General features: G+C 42.3%; 1 protein-coding gene across 1 annotated transcript in view; it reads left to right on the plus strand.

The window, feature by feature from the left end:
• The window catches only part of LOC311255636 (calsyntenin-2-like), a 251,594-nt gene that overhangs the window by 78,402 nt on the left and 152,789 nt on the right, over positions 1 to 20,403 (plus strand). The window contains exon 2 of the mRNA XM_084350266.1: positions 13,073 to 13,195. Coding sequence (XP_084206392.1) covers positions 13,073 to 13,195 — 123 coding nt within the window. The remainder of the gene's footprint in view (positions 1 to 13,072; positions 13,196 to 20,403) is intronic.

Raw genomic sequence — 20,403 nt, forward strand, 5'->3', positions numbered from 1 at the left:
TGTGAGAGAGACGGTGCGCATTTTATGTGTGATCGGGCTCATGTTCCTCAGACGTGGTGGAGGTTATAGGGTGTTCGAAGTACCCTTCCTTTTTATGTACATCACCGCCTTGCAGGCCTTTCTGTTCTCACAGTTCACAGACAGGGCTTCATGGTCATGCACTGCAGCTCTTCAGGTTAAAAAAGAGAAACTGCGCTGGACTCTTCAAACACAAGGTTTGAGTTTAAAGATTCAGTGCAGCATGCTATAGGATGAGAAAGGCAAACATGCACTCCACAGTGTACCCTGGGCTGAGGTAACAGAGGGTCATGTTTCTGTTAATCAACTTTCCCTTTTTTTCCACATGAAGTCCAGATTCTCTTAGTCAGTCCATTTTCTTTGACTTGATGCAAGTTATTTACCTTGGTCCTTGGCTACTTTTTTCATTACTGATGGCCATCAGGGCTTTAGCACAATTAATGATGATTAATTAATGATAATCTAGAAATAATAAGGGCATTCAGTGTTCTATGTGAGCTGAGGCCAGACCACTGCCTCTGCAGGCTGTTGCATCAGCGATGTGATCAGTAAGTTCAACCACAGTTTAGTTTGAACGTAGTGTGTGATTTATTAAGGCTGTTTGGAGCTGTTGGGGGAGTTCTACTGCATATGTGAAAAAATGAGCAGCTCCAGAGGGAGCTGCACAAAATCAAATAATTTGCCTCAAGTGATATCACTTGAAGGACTTTTGTGAGACTGGCAGTGTTAAAGAAATTTTACTAGTACTCTGTTAAGGTTCAGCTTCAAATGTGTTCAATTTGCGATGACGCTGAAATGCACGCTCCATCTTGTGCTATGCACCATTGCTGCACCCCGATAAAGGCAAGCAAGAGGCGAACATTCAAACTTGTTTGCGCACAGAAACACAGAAAGGGCTCTACTTCCTAAGGGAACTTAAGAAGGCAAAATTCCTGTGCCAAGTTCTTGTCAGCTTTTACAAAGGAGCCACAGAGACATCATAAACTGATTAAAACTGCCCAGAGCACCCATCTACCAAGCATCAGTGATACTGGTAAAGTGAGGTGTCTGCACAGAGCCCAGAAGATACTGAAAGACAACACCCACCCACCTCAGCCACAGTCCGTTCACCCTGCTGCCATCTGCCAAGTGATGCAGAAGTATCTGTTATAATATGAATTATCGCAGCTGTGAATCTAACATCAGTCCAGGCCACTCTCCACATTCACTCACTCAGTTCCTTATTATTTTTAAAATTTAGTTTAAATAATAACATCCAAAGTAGTTAATAACAGCCATGTGTCATCCGTTTCAACAGTCAGTTGCACTTCCATTCATATTCATATATATTTTATTTTTGTGCACCTTTGGAGTGTTTGTTTTGCACCTGGAATTTCCTTTTCAAGCTCTAACTGGACAGGAATTTATCATCATGATGCTCTGGTAGCTGAAACTTCCACCTGACTGTGTAGTTCTTTATTTTCCACATTATTTCCAGGCATATGCATATGCTAACCCTAACCCTTCTGCTTTCCATAGCAAGATTGAGTTTTTATAACATAGAATGAACTCAGCCGAGGTAGTTGTAATATGACCTGCTGAGGGCTGCCCTCCTACTGTATGATTTTACATCTTTTAAAACACCAATCAAGTCCATTGCTTGTGAAGATATCCCTGATTTCACAGCATTTAGTGACACTTTCCTTCCAGGCTTTTCTCCTTTTGATGTGCTACTATTCAAGATTTTTTTTGTCTCTTTCTTCCGTTCGTGCATGCGACCAATCATGTGTGATCACAAAAAGAGATCATGCCATCAGTTTAAAGCAGGTGGGGGGCTGATGGCCTACAGTTCTGAGGGACTGTAGCTTCTGATTGTTGCTCTCTGATTCACACATTTTTAATTCAGCATTTGTAACTCTTTCCTGACACTCCGGGGCCAATCAGCTTGCCAGGCCACTTGGAATTCTCCTGGTGCTCGCCGGCCAATCCGAGCCTGGCTACCATTTCACAACGCTACAGAGCAGCTTCATTCCTCAGGCTGTGAGACTCCTCAACTTATCCCAACGCTCCACCATGGATACTTTATTTTGTGACTTGATTACTATTGATTTATTAGTCTGTATAGTTTTTGTAGTTTTTTCACACATAACGCATGTGCGTGTATGTGTGTGTGTGTGTGTGTGTGTGTGTGTGTGCGGGTAGCTTAGGGAATACAATCTTGTGTTGCACAATGACAGTCAAATTAATCTTGAATCCTGAATTTATTACCTCAGTAAACAGTTTCCTAATGAGTTTATGGTCTCACTCACTAGTTTCAAGTTTTGTCTTCATTACAGCATGATGTTCATTGTGTAAATTATGGGCCCATTTACCGTAAAATAGAGGATGACACAGGGGATGCTTGTCCCTAGTGTTTGACAAGCTGCTACCATGGCCTGTCCTGGTGTTCTCAGTCAGATCCAATCCATATCGTCCCCATCTTCACCCTCTTCTCAATGACTCTCCAGACTCCAGATGACCCATACATGGTATACACTTCCTGTCTTCTAAGTTGTCATGGGCAGTTTCAGAAATGTGTTGCTTGGATATATTAGGTCTATTATTTATTTTGTTGACTATGGGGTGAAAGAATATGTCACAATCTTGTCTTGTTCACTTCTACCATTGGAGATAATAGACTTGGGACGTGTGGCTAGTCTCCTAAAGAGACAGGGCGGTGATGAAACCCCTGTAACACAGACACAGGAAATGACTCTTCAGTGATCCGTTTTGTTTCTGAACCATCTCTGCTCTCATTCAAATATGGCCCCTTCTGGCTCCAAACAAACAAGATGGCTACGGACATAATGCCAAACTCAAGGCTTCGAAACAAACCAACGGGTGACTTAACAGTGGGCTCATACGAAGTAAGAAAAGTAACTTTGAAACAGATTCTGCTGCTTTAAAAATGAATAGCGCTTTCGTTATCAGACTGCAGAAGAGTGCTCATCCCTTTTTCATTGAAAGTACAAGGATGGCAGCTTGATTTCAACATTTCAGACAGGAATGAAGAATCATCTATAAAAAATAATTTCCTCACATGACCTGCAGATGAATAAACTAAAAATGGTCCTTCACATTAAGCTGGTTTAATGTGGTTTATTTGAGGTTATCAGATGAGATTTAATATTCATTCGCTATATTTCCTCACCACCGGATTTCGTTATTCATTTAAACATAGAGGATGTTAAGTCATTGTTAGCACTCATGTGATGAACAGAAGCTGCTCTCATTTATATATGTCGCGTCTGCCAAAGGTAGCACGACTAAGTTCCTCCTGTAACCTCATGGCTCTCCTCACTTGTTTTCTATCTGCCATCCTCTGAATCCCTTATTTTATATTTTGGAAAGTGGCATTAGGGGAAGTTTTAGCCTCTCCTTCCTACCCTCCAGGATGAGGTGAGCTGAACCAGTTGTGTGTGTGTGTGTGTGTGTGTGTGTGTGTGTGTGTGTGTGTGTGTGTGTGTGAGTGTGTGTGTGTGTGTTTGTGTGTGTGTGTGTGTGTGTGTGTGTGTGTGTGTGTGTGTGTGTGTGTGTGTGTGTGTGTTTGTGTGTTGAGCAGAGGTCCAAAGAGAGTCCCAGTAGGGATACTCTCTTCCTCTCATCACACCTCCTTGCCCACTTGCCTTCGATTTTTCAGAGTGATATGAGAAAGATAGAGAGAGGCAAAATGGAATGGACTGCCAGGAGGAATCACGAACACACTCTAAGGAGCACTGGGGACTAAGTGCTGTGGAGCACTAAGTGTCTGTGTGTGGGAGAAAAAAAGCACGTGTCCACAGTAGATAGGCGTTTAAGATGAAAAGAGCGACTGACCAGATAAAAGTGGTGCTTTTGATTAGACGTATGTGAGTGATGAAAGGGTATAGAGAGTCCGAAAGTGAAAGAAATGTACAAAGCAATAGGAACAAAAAGGTAAAAGATGGGAGTCGACTGAATCTATATAAGAGAAAAAAAACAAATTCCCAAGGTCATCCAGCTGGGTGTCAAGTGAAGCGTCTGTACGGCCGTGCACACATACAGCCACACACTCGCACACAGTCTTTAACCAGATTATTGTGCATAGAGTGCACCTCATGTTCTATAAGACGGTGGCCTTCACTTCAAAAGCCCAGCCATTCTAAAAGGATTACAGTGTGGATACTTTTATTTGCGCAATGTGTTTTCAACCCCCTGTTTCACAGCTGGCCCGAGGCATCACATAAACCGGCCACAACTAAATTCTGAGGGGATCAAAAGACCTAAGAACTTGTCTTTTTACGCCGACTCCTTGTTCACCAACACACACACACAGCTCGCACTTGAGGCCATCTGCATAAGAGACTCTTACCGAGCAGGCGAGAGAGAGTAGAAGTGGTTTGAATCAGTGTTTATCTGTGGCCTTATATCTTGTGTGTTTGTAGTGTATGGCTCCCGTTCCCTGCCACCCTTTACAGCTGACTGTAGCATGGTCTGTGAGGGCTCACAGCTGTTCCACCTCCCTAAAAACACAGTATTTCTTCTCGGGTTGGCGCCTTACATCCTGTTGTGTTGTGAGTGTTGTGTACAGCAACAAAGGTGGAATCTCACTTCAAGAAAAAAAGAAAAAATAAACAAAACTTTGAATGAGTCACACATGTTGATTTAGAAATCAAATGACAAACATCAAACTGGAACTGGGCCTAAGTCTCTTGAACCTCTGACTGAGCTTACTGACGGCTGTTTTTCCAGTTGGAAAAGCTACAAATCTGCCCACAAAGCAAGCAGGATTAACAATGTGGATGTCACTCTGGACCGGGGCCAAAGCCCAAATCCATTTCAAACTCAAAAGCAGAGCCGTTTGTAAGGTTGTTGCAATTTGCTTAAAGACATATCAACTAGTATTCTCGACACACTGCTCGAAGCGACAGTGTGGAATGAAAGTGATATCGAGTGTAAGAAAGAATGTTAGTCACTAGTGATGGGATATGGCAAAGTAACCCCCCCCCCCCCTTTGGTATTTTGAGGTCAATGTACCTGTAGTCTCAATAGCTTTACCACCATCATCCTCGATGCATTCAATGTTCGGTGCATATCCACTATTTAGGCTCCATGTGACTCCTGACCTCTATCAGTACTTTGCTATGTAGGTGTATCTCTTGATATCGCAGTGTGTGTGCGTGTCAGAAAAGCAGGAAGCTGTAAATGCCATATCTCAAATTACACATACAATAATGGACCGTGATAATGGCTCTCAAATGATGCACAGAGGGAACATTTGTGACTAGGAAGCCATTTGATAAAGAGGGGTCATGATAGCCGGGGGTAATGGCACTAAAAGTGCATTTTCAGCTCCTATACATCCACTCCTGGTCATTTGGATGGATGCTTTTAGTTTTTTCTCTCTCTCTGTCTCTTTTTGCTCTGTACCTTAATGCATAACACTCCTACATCGCTCTCTCTCTTAGTTTTTCTCGCTCGTCCCCAGGGGCAGTTGGGGGTAGCGGAGCAGCAGAGTGACCGTGCAGTCAGCCTTTTTTCCCTATCTCTGCAGGTCCCCATCTGAAAGTAGAGGAACATATACAGTAACACGGCTGCAGTCACTTACGACACAAAGGGAAAAAACTCAGACAGTTTGTGTGGCGCTTTTTCCATTCTCCTCTCTTTTCTCCCGCTCCTCTTTGCTCATGCTCCCGGACTCCAGAGGGGGGTTTTGCACTTCAGCCAAGGTGGATGGAAAACAAGCTCATGATAAAAGCCTGACCTTTGTGTGGGCTCTGTCATTTTGCTGCAGGGACAATGTTGAGGGGCAGAGAGGAGAGAAATGTTGAAGCAAAAATGCCGCTGTTCACTGAGGTGCAAATAAAGCCAGACTTTGATTTGTGTGGCTGCACTTGCCTCCTCTTTGTTTTCATTTAATCTGTGCAGTGCAGAACTATAAATGCACCTTTATGAATTTTTCTGCCCGCCTACCAACCTTTGAGTTGGACTTTGTTTTGTTTATCATGGTCGGAGCGCTCTCTCGGTGGTTTCACAGGCTGGTGTCTGCTCTGGATTTGTTAGGCTCAGAGGCTGTGGGGTCCTACTGCAGCACTGCACACACTGACACTCACACACACCAGGCACCAGCCACTGGGATCATGGCCAGAATGCACAACCTGACATAGGCCACAAAAGCAGCACAACACACAAGCTTACATACTCTGTTTTACACACCACACACAAACACACACACCCAGGGCAATGCAGGGCAGCCTCTGAATTGTGAGGTTATTCCACTCTCAACAAACCTCAAAAAAAAAAAAAAAAGCACAGTGCAATCCTGCTTTATCTCACCCTGCCCAGGGCTACGAACAGCTCATAATCTCAAGAAACTAAGTCCATAACACAACAGCCACAGAAAGGCCAACCAGGGAGCGACAGGTGAATTATTTTCAGACCAAGTCATGATTTTCAATTACATGCCAGAGGACATGAGGTGTTTTTTAGAGGGTGTGAAAGCGTGGAGTTTTGTTTCCATCACATGTCCTCCAGACAGACTGTTCTGAGATGAGAAGACAGTGGAGGGTGTTCTGTATCAAGCACAGCAGAGGTCAGGGTATCGCTGTCTGAGAGGGACTGTGGAGGAGGGGTGGTGGCTCAGTGTGACCCAGGTGTTCTGGCAGGAACACAGTTTCTTCTGCTGTGACTGAGTAATGAACTCGCTTTTATTCTATTCGGAGAACAAAAAGCCCTCGTCGTATCTATTTGTTAAGCTTGGCAGCTGCTGTAGTTTGATCGTCACTTTGGTTTCCTTGTTGTGCTTAACATTGCAAACATCGGTGTGATGGAGAAATGGGCTGAGATTCACTTGTCATCTGTTTTCAAGATCCCACTTTAGTAAAATTGTTTATTTTCGAGTTCCACCATTGATCTCATTCATCAATATGTGATTCAAATACTGAAAGTGTCATTTCATTCAATACATTAGACTCGGGACATTTTCTTGTCATTTCTGGTCATATACATAGGATATACTGTATTTTAAAGGGGAAACAATATAATACAAGAAAAAATGTACTATATTGATGATGTCGTCGGTTATTTTGTTAGTTATATTGCGCTTCAAGCTTTGAATGTTTTACAAAAATCAAGTATTACAAACTGGGGATATGGAGTTTAAAAGATCTGGGTATTTAGTGGGCAGCGTCCGATGAAAGACATGATTGAGTTGCCTTATAGGAATTGTAGGATGCACTAACACATCAGCTGTGTGGTCAGTGGCCCTATGCTTCTAAGTTTGACCCTGTAGTTACCCCTCCAGCATCACTACTTTAAGTGCACTAGTATAAAGAACGAGAAAAGTCTGAGTCTGGGGTGGTTGGTGGGTCTCAAGAGACTGGGGCTTTACATCCCATCTGCAACCAAAAGTCAAGAATGATTTTTTTTTTTTTTTAAGTTATGTTAACTAAATATGTTAACGTACATAATTGATATTACATGAGTGACAAACTTACATCATTTGCCTTGCTTGACGTGAGTTACTCAAGTTATGAGACTGAACACAGTCTTTTCCTAAACCTAACCAAGTACTTTTTGGACCTAAACCTAACCAAACTGCGACCATTTCACAACATTAATAACAGTCCAAAAGTAATAATATGTCATAACACATAAAGTGTTTGCCAGCAAGTTTTATTTTGAAAGCCCTTCAGTGAAGTGCCAGTTTGATTAGTGTGCAGACTACATGTGTTACCCTTTAGTCGAACTGATCTCAGCTTAAAATCACTGTTCGGAACCTGAGGACTCAATACATCCAGACGGAAATCTACTTAGAAGCTTTTATATTTAATAAAGTCTTTTCCCGGCCGGTGGTTCCTGTCAGTTTGCTCTGTGAAGCACTAAGCCAGTGCACTGAGTGCAGAGAAGATTAAAGTTTGCAAAGATCTCCAAGGTTCAAAGAAGACACGGATCACTGCAACGATGGAGCGACTGAGGGGAAAGAGAAAAGAGAGCTGAGACACGTCCCTCGACTTTGGTGGGGATGTTTCCTCTGTTATTCGTGTTGGTCCGTTGATGGACATCTCTGAGCCTCTCCGAGCTGGCATGAGCTCCTGGCTTACTGTGTAGCTGTAATTGCCTGTTGGTCGCAGTAATGGCTAACTGTCCCTGCTACGTTTACTTTTCATTATGCTGATGTATTCATCGCAGCTCCTTTTGTTGACCTTATCAATCAGAGTTTAATTTCCTACAGAGATCTTTTTAATTACAACTGTTTCTCTTCCTCCCCTGTCCCCCCTGGGCCTATTCAGATTGCAGCACCCGCCCATTACGAGGTGGCACCCGCCAGCACACTTACGGTGGCACGCGGTTGCCTGGTCAGAGATTAATCAGCCGTTATAGCGCCTCTGCCACGCTCAGAGCCTCAAGTCAAATCCACGACTCTCGGCTTAATTGGCAGTGAAATGGCGAAGGGAGATAGTCCCGCTGACCAGCAGCCAGCGGTAAAGGGCAGCCGAGCTCCTGCGTTCACCTTTTTCAGCTGTCACACAGGCTGATTATATTAGCCTGTACAGGTTTGATAACTGTATCCCTCAACCCCTGTAATTAAATTGATGTGAGGAACAAAAATGATTCAGTGGCCTTTAACTCCACTCACTTATGAAAAGGCAAAATTACAAGGAAGTACTTATTATTTTAACATATAAATAACACTTTTCATTAATTTAGTTGCTTCGTATCTAATACACCAAAGGCAGATAATATAGAGCAGCTGAAGGTAGAAGAAGGTGGAATGAGTTGCTTTTCATGAAATGAAATAAAGAAAATAAAGTTAAAAAATTAGGTTACAGGCCTTCTGAGAGATGTTAAATAAAGTAAAAGGATTGTGTCTAGTCTGCCTTTTGAAGCCAGTTAACAGAACTCACCATGCTGCTTTTCTCCTGTGCGACACAGTGGCCAAAGGTCATGGTATTTGTATCCCGGCTCAGGAATAAATAATCGAACACAACAATCTTGTAAAAGCTTCCTCTACTTGTTATCACAGGAAACTGAAAATGGAGCGTTTGATTCCTGCTCTGTTAAATGTAAGAAGCCCTTGCATCTCAGCTAGTCATGTTCAGCCAAAAAGCCACAAGGTTTCCAGAGACGCTGGTAAATCGACCTCTGTCTATTCACAAAGAAAGGTTATTGAATGCCATTTACTGAGTGCTTTTAGTCGTCAGCGAAGGTGTTTGCTTTTCAAAATTGGGGTCTGTTGAAGCAAAGCTCAGGCATTTAGTATGTGTGTTTGCAGATTTTTTTTAAACACACCTGCTATTACAGGCTGTCTGCAGCCCGAATGCTCATCTCAGATGAGCATCGCATAGTTCTATCAAAATGTCAATGCTGGTTTGTGTAGTTGAAGACTTAGAAAAACAGAGGAACTCTGAGATGTAGTGGTGTGTTATTTGTGATTTATTCAAAACAACAAATCTCTTGGGTGAACCAGCTAAACTGAATCGCTTCCTGAAACGATGTGTTAATCTCGGTCCAGTTGGGCACTTATGTGTGCATGTGTGTGCTAGAGAGAGTGTGTGTGTGTGTATGTGTATTGCTCATGTTGTGGGGACATACATCTGTCTACATAGTCACATTGTGGGGACAAAATATAAGTCCCCAAAATGTAAATCATTGCATTTTAGGGTGAAAATTGGGTTTAAGGTTAGGATAAGGCTAGCTTTAGGTTCAGATATAATTAGACTAGGTTTAGGCTAAGGTAGGGTAAGACTAGATTTAGGTTAATGATAGGAGTGCTAGGTTTAGGCTAAGGTAGGATAAGGCTAGGTTTAGGCTAAGGTAGGATAAGGCTAGGTTTAGGCTAAGACCAATATTGTTGAATCATTGCAGCTAAATGTTAGCAACTCAGGTCAACTATGTATTTGTTGTATCTGTGTATCCTGGCTTGTTTGGCTGCAACTGACCAAAAAGTGCTTCTTTCTTTCTGACTCTACCTGCAGAGTGATGAAATGATGCATTTTGGCTGTGTCATGTTCCCCTTCATATCGATTAAAGGATTAACTGTGTTCATTTTTGATTCAGGTTGCCATGGAGGAGTATGTAGCTAATCACTTAGTGTCAAGGCATTAGCGCTTGCAGCCATGGGTTCGATTGTCGTAAATGGCTGCAGTGTTTCCCCTGGGAGTCTCTGGAACTGATGGTCCAGCTTGTTCATTTCTCCACACCTCCCCTGCTCTCCACCCCTCTCCCTCCTCTGATAGCCTGCTTCACTTTCAAGAAGAGACGAGCATATCCATCTATTTTGTTATAATGACTCAGGGGCATGTCTCAAGCTGTCAATACATGGACCCCACTCTATTAAGACAGCGCCAGCGTTGTATTTCTTCCCAGTGATTGGATGTGCTGCAGATGTGGGTTGGGGGTGGGGTTGACACGCAGGTGGCACCCCATCAAGACACTGCAGTGATTACCGGAGGTGGTTGCTCATTTAATGCCCTCATCTCTCCTGGTGAAAAACCATTCCATCCCACACACACACACACACACAGAGTGGCTAGGGGTTTGAGACATCATTAACCCGCCACGGCAGCACAGCTAGGCCGGGCAGACGGATGGGAGGATGCACACGATCTTGTGTACCTGTGACATCACGGAGGTCACCAGCATGGAGATATCATCTCTCTAAATTGCGACGTTCTGGTGTCTGCCACTTTCGCTACATGTGTTATGTATCTAATGACAAGAGAAAGACTACATTTCCACTGCGGCACCAAAGTGTTGCAGCTGGATCACTTTTTGCTCTTGCTTTAGAGCATTTTGGCAACGCTGATAACAAAATTAAGTAATGCTAAGTAGTCAAGGTGAGCGGCACAAACTGCAGCATCAAGGATTTAAAGGTCAAAAGGACTCATAAGCTGCAATAAGACTGAATATGAATGTGAGGACAAGCCCCCTCAATTCTCCAGACTCCTCATTAGCTGTCAAGCATTGTGTTATACCCTGTATTACACATTTATTGGGGTTATGCACTTGTCCCAACTCGGAGAGGGAAATTAGCTTTTTTCATCTGCTTTCAAATTTCTCTCTCTGTCCTGCTGAACGTACTAGTGATTTTGTAGAAATGTAATTCCAAAGCAAGATCTGCAATAATAAGTACCAGTGTGCAAATTGGTCTGTACCTGTGTCACGTTCCCCAAAATACAAGCTCTCTTACCAGACTATCTTCGTTCTAGCAGACAGGGGTGACACATACAAATCATGTTTCCCTTTGAAAATTCTTGCACGGCAGCGTCAGCAAGCTATCCATTCCCAAAATGGCATGGTTTGGCATTTAAAGTTGAAATCCAGTATCATTTTACCCCTCACTGTTGTAGCAAACTCATGCATATTTATCACATCCTAATAGACTAATGTGTTCCCATCTCCCGGCCCCTGTAAATGATCTCCTCCGACTGTATCAGGGCGGTTAGCCATGCTCTCTGGGCTGACACTCATGAATATGCATCCCTGTAGTGTTAGCACGTTCCCAGGTCTCACTAGCTTCTCACGGCTACCCAGCATCTTTAAAAAAGACTGCAAAACAACAAGCTAAGGTTTGGTCGTTTTCCCTCATCACACAATCTTTACAAGCATTTTGATGAATTGACAGTTTGTTCTGTTGTTATACTATATTAAATCTGTGCATTAAAAACGTTTTCACAAGTTTTTTCATTACTTAAACTGTTACCCCTGTTTGTCCTTTAACATCAGCTTATTATTTCAACCATTGAATATGTTTGGCTAGTAATTGCATGTTTATCCTTTCTTAGCTAACTATCTAAACAATTCCCCCCCCTTACGTTTAGATAACTACTTTGCCTTCTCTGCAACTTTGCTAGCTAGTTTCAGCATAACCCACATTTGGATAGCTCTGTTACAGTAGTTTAGTTATTTTCCTCATAAACAGAAATATGTCAAAAAATATATTTATCATCAAACAGAATTTACTCCCACTATATTCCCACGTACCTCTTGGCAGCTGCAGTATCCCCCCGTGGTACCACAACTACCCCTGGTTGGGAATTATTGTTTTGGAGTGATAGATGTAAAGTGCAATCAAAACAGATAATGACATAAATACTGTGCAAGTGTTGAAAGTGAAATGAAACACATTTTCACAACAGCAACAGAGTCTTTTTTTGTGTACTCACATTATAGATTATGATGTCTGGCGACATTTGTCTGTCTGGTTGTTTTGAAAGTACACATTTTAGCATCGCAAAGTGGCTTTTTCTGACATTCAGTGAGTAATTGAACTGGTCTGCAATGATTGCTTAATAGCACTTAGAAAGAATCCACTTTCTTTTCCCTGAATAGAGAGTAATTATTTCTTATGCTCTTCATTCCCCATTAAGCCACATATTATTGTGGGTTTTTTTTGTTAAGAAATGATCTTTCACAGGGGGCCTATAATTACAGCCTTGCTTTGTGTAATTTTCAATCCACCAACTTGAACTTAAAGTGGACAAATTGTGATTTGTGGCTTTTTCTGGCCAAGCTAAAGAGCACTAAGAAGGAACTGAGGGTTCCAGTTGTTTCCCTCCATCCTTTTTTCCTTTTCTTTTGACCATAAGACGGCAAACAAATGGCAAGTGGGTCGGCATGGTGCCGCGCACAGCCCAGGGGGCCCTTACTCAATTATAGGCCTTAATCAGGCCCTCAGCTCATGAACTTTGTTTTGACTTGGCTTTGGATACAGTTTTCTGCTGGCAGCACAGTGGTGGTCATTGATCAAGCATGGCACCGCGCTTTGAAACCTGCAGGGAATGTTTGAAGGAAGAAAAGAACAAAAGATAGAAAACAGGTAGCGGCGGAGATTAGCAAAATGAGAATGTCTGAAAAACTGGGGCTGGAGGAGTTTTGCCAAGAACATAAAAAAGAGTGCATGTATTATTGCTGTACTACAATGTATCTGTCTGTGTGTGCATATAGAAGTTAAATTGTTCATCTGTGGACAGTTTTTCAAGTGAAAGGAAATTGAAGATGTCTTTGTACGGATGTTGAGACAGATCTGTTGCAAGTAATTCACTGACACCTCACACTCTGGTTTCTGTCTCCACAGTGAACAAACACAAGCCGTGGATTGAGACATCATACCATGGGGTGATCACCGAAAACACTGACATCGTTCTGCTAGATCCTCCTCTGGTGGCCCTGGATAAAGATGCCCCCATCCCCTACGCAGGTATGGTACATTCCAACCAAATGGCTGTCAACTGCAGGATGATCATAGCAACTGGGTTGAAGCCGGGCTCACTCAGACCAAATGGAGGCAGTCAACCATGACTCAGGTGTTAATCCACACAGGGAAGCGTAGCTGCAGGATATACTTACACTAAGGATATAAACCACATAAAGCTGTCGTGTGATATCACTGTGAAAGGGCTTAAATTGGCTTCATGTACTGTAACTTGCTGCATCACAGCTTTTTTCTTAGTGTTAACCCCGGTCTGTGCTGCAACCATTTAATCCAATAATTCCCAGTGCACACACATCACACACAGGACTCATATTTCATATTTATTTAGAGTGGAAAGTGGCCCAAATAAGCCCCATGGTGGTTGAGGACACTGCAAAAAAAGAAAAAAAATATATATAAGAGTCAAACCGGATTAGATTCTTCCCACTTTGTGACCATTCCAACTCGTCTAGAGGGTGCCAGCTCTTGTGGGAGGACGTAAGCTGGAGGCTGTTGGCGAGCCCAGCTAGCCCATCTCCCGCCAGGCTGCTAATGTGGCCAAGGCCCTAGCATGGGGCTGCTTCACGGGGCTGGAGCCCACTCACAGAGGCCCTCAAGCTGGACTGGATGGATGGATGTAGAGGGAGTGTGTGTGTGTGCAGGCGTGAATATGTGTATGCTTACTAAAATATTTTTTCATTGTTTGCTACCGTGTGTGTGTGTGTGTGTGTGTGTGTGTGTGTGTGCTGTGGCATGGCCTGAGGGGGCTCACCGTAATGGCCACCCTACAGGGAGAAAGAGAGAAAATGATGAGACAGTAGGGAGGGTGGCTGGCTGACCAGCATATGTCCTCTGGCTCTCAACAGACTGACAGCCACACAACAGCAGAGTGCACACACACCCACACACACAGCGGGAAGAGCGCATGGGTATTCCTGGATTTCATGAGTGAGGGTACTGAGAGAGATTTCTCACTAAATTATTAATAAACAAGAGCATTAGCATTGGCAGTCTGTCTTACGGCAGTCTTCCTCTCTTTCCCTTCTATCAGGTCTCATTTCTCTCTTGCCACTCTCTTGTTTCCTCTCATCGCCACTTCCCACATTTTTTGTGTGCCTCACCTCCTGCCCTGTGCACCTTTTGTGTTACCCCACAGAAACACCAACACACACAATGCAGCAGTCAGCCTCTTTCCTGTATCTCTTAAAGCAGTGCTGTCCTTCCAGGCAGACACAGTTCAGGACAGAGACAGTTATTCAGTTCTCCCACCAAATTGCCGGGGCGGAGTGACAGGGCAGTGCATAGGTAGCGGTGAAGCCTCATTAATTAGGCCTGCCAGGTTTTAATCACAGTACATCCGGAACACACAGACACGAAATGTCTAACTGTCAGTCATGCCGCCGAGCTGGTGATGGCAAGACATAATACACAGAAAGTCCTGTGCTTATGAGCTCGTAACACTGTGTATGATACTGTACACAATTAAAAGCAATGCAGTTATGTTTTGTTTATGCATGTATACCCAGCAGACAACATTTATATTTAGATTAGAAGTTTATATGATGACTGTAACTGGCCTCTATCATTGTTCCCGGAGGCTGTGGAGGTGCTGGTTGGGAGGCTGCTGTTTGGTGGTAGCTAGAAGTTACTTTAGCAGAGGACAAAGTTAAGGAGCTGCAGGAGGACATCAGAAAATACTTTCTCCCTAAAATAAGCAGCGAAAGTCAGTGATTAAAGTTGTGTTTTTGCACAAGTTGTAAATTTGATTTTGTACAGTAACCCATGAGGTCGAACAGCATCCTGAAATCAAAAAAGCGTTTATTGCAGGATGAGTCAACATTCTTTAACGTTTTCCAGGAAATTAAAAACTCTGAAATATCATGAAGAATCCCTACAGAATGCCTTTTTGCCGTTGTTTGGGCTGATACTGTTGTATAGGTGAGATAGAGAACAAGCCATATGAGATAAAAACACTTAAACATTGATTTTAATTCCATGGGAAATTCAATAACTAACCATCTGTGCTTCCCTGAAAGCACCTCACAACTCTGTTTGATTCAGTAGGAACATTCCAATAAGCCAGCACACACCCACAGTGTTTCCCCGCCAGTCTTTTACATCACTCCGAACCTGTCCGGTAATCCTCTCGGACTGCTGAGCAGGGTGCAACAGTCACCACACTCACTGGTCTGGAAGAACAAGAAAAGTGGTACAGCTGTGTCTGAAAGCTGGCTAAGACTGACATCAGCCATCACCGCAGCGCCACAGCAGCTCACAAGCTTCAAAATCCCACAGACAACATGTCAGGAAACAGAGTGAAAAGCGCTGGTATAGATAGACTCATTTTTTTTTGCATGGCTGTGTTTGACAAAGTGCAGGTGTCTCGTCCTAAGAAACAAAGAAGATAAAAAAAGGTAGGTGATCCAAACAGCTCCATGCTATAGATAACAATATCAAGAAAACACGCTTTGACGTACATCCTCATCTATACCTAAACCTATTTTTCATTCACAAACAGCGTTACACGTGAATGAAGACTTGTCTGGAGCATATGCTCCTGTCAGGTCTGTCACAGCAAATAATTTTATGAGCTGACAAGTGTCGACACAAACTCAGTCAGTCATCGTCTTGAGTTTTTCCATTTCAGTGACAACTATATGTAGAGTGATGTGACAAAACTGATGGAAAAGTGAAACATACCAGTGATGTTACAACTTGGTAAACCGAGGCACTATAAGTTTAGCAAAAAGGAAGTGTCGCTGGTGGTTGTAGGGCGGCTTGTAAGGGGGTAATGGTGAAGTTTTTCAACATTCTGATGGTGGAGTTGGGTGGGCTGTAACTTTCCAAAATAAAAAAAAACAAGTTTGTTTGTAAGAAAATAATTGTGTTTTTACAGCACCTTGATAGAGAAGTCGTCACAAAGTTTTCACAGTGAAAGACAAAAGAGCAAACAGATGCGAAATGCAGACATCAAGCTAAAAGCATAAAAAGAATTATGAGTTAGACCATGAGGAGAGAACGGGCATCAAACGGCTGCATTGACATCAAACTCAACCGGGTATCTGGGTGAGTTATAACTTATGTCCTGCATAATTAAATATGTTTGAGTTATGAATGCTTGCTAAGTTAGTGATGTGGCATTTAACACTAGTGTTAGCTCACAATAGCTAGCTGGCAAGGATTCATAACTCAACCATTCTATAACATGCACAACAAAATAATTATTATTTACCTGTGAGAGCAGCGAACACTCCATGTGTTGTTGATCTCCATGTGCACACACACTACGCATTAAATCACACCCTCATATTGACACTAATGTGATTGGCTTAATGAAAGGAGACATCTGATAGGCAACAGATCCCTTTTTGAAAAACAAAATGCTTTTGTGCATGAAGCTATGGCAGGTTCAACAGTCTTAAAAAAGTAACAACATCCAAATATGTTTGATGTAAATTGCAAATACTTAATAAATTTGTGGATTTCTATTGTATTTTCAAGACAACAGATACGTGTGTGCATCAGAAAAATACATTTGTGAACCTTCTGATTTTATATGTGGATTTTATTTTTTACCAGCACAGCATTCATTCATATGGAAACCCTGGTGATTCCAAAAAAGCCAGACCGACACTTTGCAAAAATGCACATCAAAGTCAGGTGTAACAATCATTTTCCTTTTTCTGAGACCTAGCTATAAAATGTTACTTTGAAGAATGCCTGGGGCTCTTGAGAAGAAGAAGAACTAGTTTACAATAAGCTCACCAGATCTCAAAGAGCTAGCACAAAGGGACCAATAGAACCAATTACATTTTTAATAAAGTGAGTACAATGATGAGGGGAGCAGGTTTTCATATTACATGCCAGATTGGCAAGCTCTTCTGGTGAAATTGGAGGAAAATGCTCAGGATTGTTGGCCGACAAGGGCAAGCTATTGTGAAAGGGAAATTAACATTAATGAAGAAGAGAAAGTTGTTGCATTCCTCAACGGAAAAAAATTAAACAGCAAGTGTTGTATGAGTGACAATTTTAATGATGGTGTCAAACAAGATTTGGCATTATGTCAACACCTAGATACAAGTTTAGAGAAGTATCTAGTACTGGCAGCTGTAACCGGGCTAAAGTTCTTGTAAATACTGATAGTGAAGCTGAATGGGACTGAATGGGCAGCACTTCATTAACATTGTACTTGAGGATCCACATCACTACCGGGTTCCTATAAAAGAAAGATTGATTGTTTAGAATGGCAGAGATGTATCCAAATTGAAAGAAAAGTCAAATTGAGCACAATTACTGTGATCTGAAATTAAAAACAAGAGCAAAGAGTAAGAGTATAACCAGAATCCAGAGGTCCAGAGTATGCCCTCTGATGTATGTAGGGCCTGCTACATGTTGAGAAAGATCCAAACTAGAAGCAAAGTCATCAGAAGAATCATCAATATGAATATTAAAATCTCCAAGGAGCAACTCAACAGCTTGAAAACACACAACAAAAAAATCATTACATTCATCAAAAAGGAGCTGTTAGGGCCGGGTGGAGGGTCATTTAAAATAGGCTATAATAAAAAGAATTTGTCCAACTTTAATTAGTTGGAAGTTCAAAAGAAGAGAACTAGCTTCCACCACCGTGGCCTGAAATCCTCGGCAAGCTGATAAAAGTGTAATCCTTTGGGCACAGCTCAATGAGGGGGTGCATGCTCCATTTTCCTCTGCCAGGTTTTGGTCAAAAAGTCTAACTTCTGAGACTGGATGATTCATTGAGCAAACGTTTTGTAGCTACAGAGTGAGCATTCACTGGTGTGATCCTGAGAGGTGTAGAGTCCTTTCAACAGGGGAACCCCAGGGAAGGGTGTGCAGTTGGCAGGGAGACACTCACCACACATGTAAACTTCACTGGCTGAAGGGAAGGCGATCTCCCCAGGAGAGTCGGGGAAGGCAGTGACAGGGGAGTCCACGGGAAAGAGGAAGTCATGCAATAGAGTAGTCGGATACACCAAGGCAATGTTCATCAGAAACAATCTATGGGTTGGTGGCCGATCCAACCTGCTGTACCACCCCAAAGCACAAGTTTTTGACGACTTCAGCATCAGACTCAGCAATCAACTTACAAATTGGACCTTTACCAAACAGCAGAACAAATAACATAACAAATTGGACAAGGGAGGACAAAATGAGACAGGTCGGCAGCGGCAATGCCAAACATAGAAGCCATCATGCCGGCACGTTTGGAACAGCTACCAACAGTTTGCCTTTTGACATGTTTGGAAGACATGGCATACATCTGTTTCAAGCATTCCCTTTACTTTTCGTCTCTCTACACGGCAAACTACTTCCTCTTTTTACACTGATTGTCAGCTTTAGCTGTTATGTCAATGCCAGAATACTCCAATGTGAACACAATACCATAAGATACTGGCCTGGAACATAAATATGACAATAATAATACCTATATAGCACCTTTCAGAAACAAAGTTACAATGTGCTTTACAGTAAAAATGTGTGGTAATATCAAATAAAACCCACATCTTTAGATATGAACAAGATAAAGTTTCAAGATAGTCTCAAAATAACATTAAATACCGTCAGTTAAGAAGTTAGTTAGTTAGTTCTCCTGTCTGAGATCCTCAGGAAACTGGTGAAAGCAAGTCTGGATTTTGGAACCATTCGTAAGGCTCTGCCAGAGGATCTCGTTAGGGAGTTAGCAAATCACAAATATAGGCAGGAGCTGAATCATTCAAGGCTTTTAAAACAAAGCAGTAAAATATTGAAAAATTCTAAAACTCACGGGTAACCAGTGAAGGGCAGCAGGGATTGGTGTAATGTGGATGCGTTATATAAAGTGCATTGCAATAGTTATACGAATGTGCTTGTGAGAGCTTTTTATCAAAGGTGGATCAAACTTGGAGGATCAAATAGTTCCTTGGGACTATGTAATGCCACTGTCCCATCTAGAATACATTTCTACTAACTAGGATTTTCACAAGGTTAAAAAATAGAATCTAAAAAGTGCCACGGCACTTGTCTGATGGAAGCTACAAACAAGCATTTGTGGAGCGAGGATTCATTTGCATTTGTAAAGACTTGATTAATGGAATAGCTGCATCACTCAAGGGAAGTTTCAATGCTATGAAGATTTAAAGGTATGCTGTTCATCAGCAAAACTGCATTGCGTTAAAAAAAACTGTATGTCGGTTGGGAAAGAAGTGTCAGCCCAAAATAACGTGATAAACAGCATTTACTACTAATATTTGTGAAGTAAATGTTGTTCTGTTGTGTTAACTGTCACAACAGCCAAAGCTTTTGGTTGACAACTACTGTACTGATGTACAAATGTAAATGATATGCCAGAATGTTCACTTTGCGTCTCTTTCGAGTAGAACTGTGTTCTCTGAACTTCGTAATGGTGGATAATGAGTGGTCCATTAGGTCATTAAGTTGAAGTGGCTTTTTAAAAGGCTGCTACCACTGTACTAAGTCGGCTTCTAAAGTGCCGGGTTTGCAAAAGGAGTGGGCAAAAGCTGTGTGGAGTGCCTTTATTTAACACCTGTTTATCTGCCTGCTAGTCACCCCTGGTGTGCTATTGTCACACATATTCACCGACACCGACGCTGTCTTGAGATGTGGGTGTTGTGCCACAAGAAATAGTACATTCATGTGTCAATCCTTCTCTTTCATTGGTCCCTGGAGCCTTGCAGCTTTTGCTTGAACACTAAGCTAATGTCTCACCAGTGACCCACGTATGCATCATGCTCAGTCAAACAGCGCTGGCAGTTTTGACAGGTTCACAAGACCTCAGTGTGCCATATACACATCCACTCTGCATAAATTATGTGTTTCACCCTTTATGTTGGCTTACATGTGTCAAATGCACACCAGCGTCTCTTAAACTCTGAATGAGTGAGGACTTTTTTTCTTCTTCTGTGTTCTGCGATTATTCAGCGTGAATAAGAAATCAGACTGACAGCAGGAATCAGTCTGTTCCTGCTGTCTCATCTGATGTCTGAACAAACAATGTATCTGAATTCCAATTTTACTGCATTACTAAACCGTGCCTCTCAAGGCATTAATAATAATCAATTATCTCTGACCTTGGCTTTCTTTGGAGAACCCTTACAGCCTCGCATTACTCCAAAAGCAGCAGGCGATATCGTATCGTAACTCAGTCACTTCCATAAAGTAAATAGATATGAGTAAACATACAGGCTGGCTAATGT

This window comes from Pagrus pagrus (genome assembly GCF_965226575.1).
Source record: "Pagrus pagrus genome assembly, chromosome: 4".
In the NCBI taxonomy this organism is placed as follows: Eukaryota; Metazoa; Chordata; class Actinopteri; order Spariformes; family Sparidae; genus Pagrus; species Pagrus pagrus.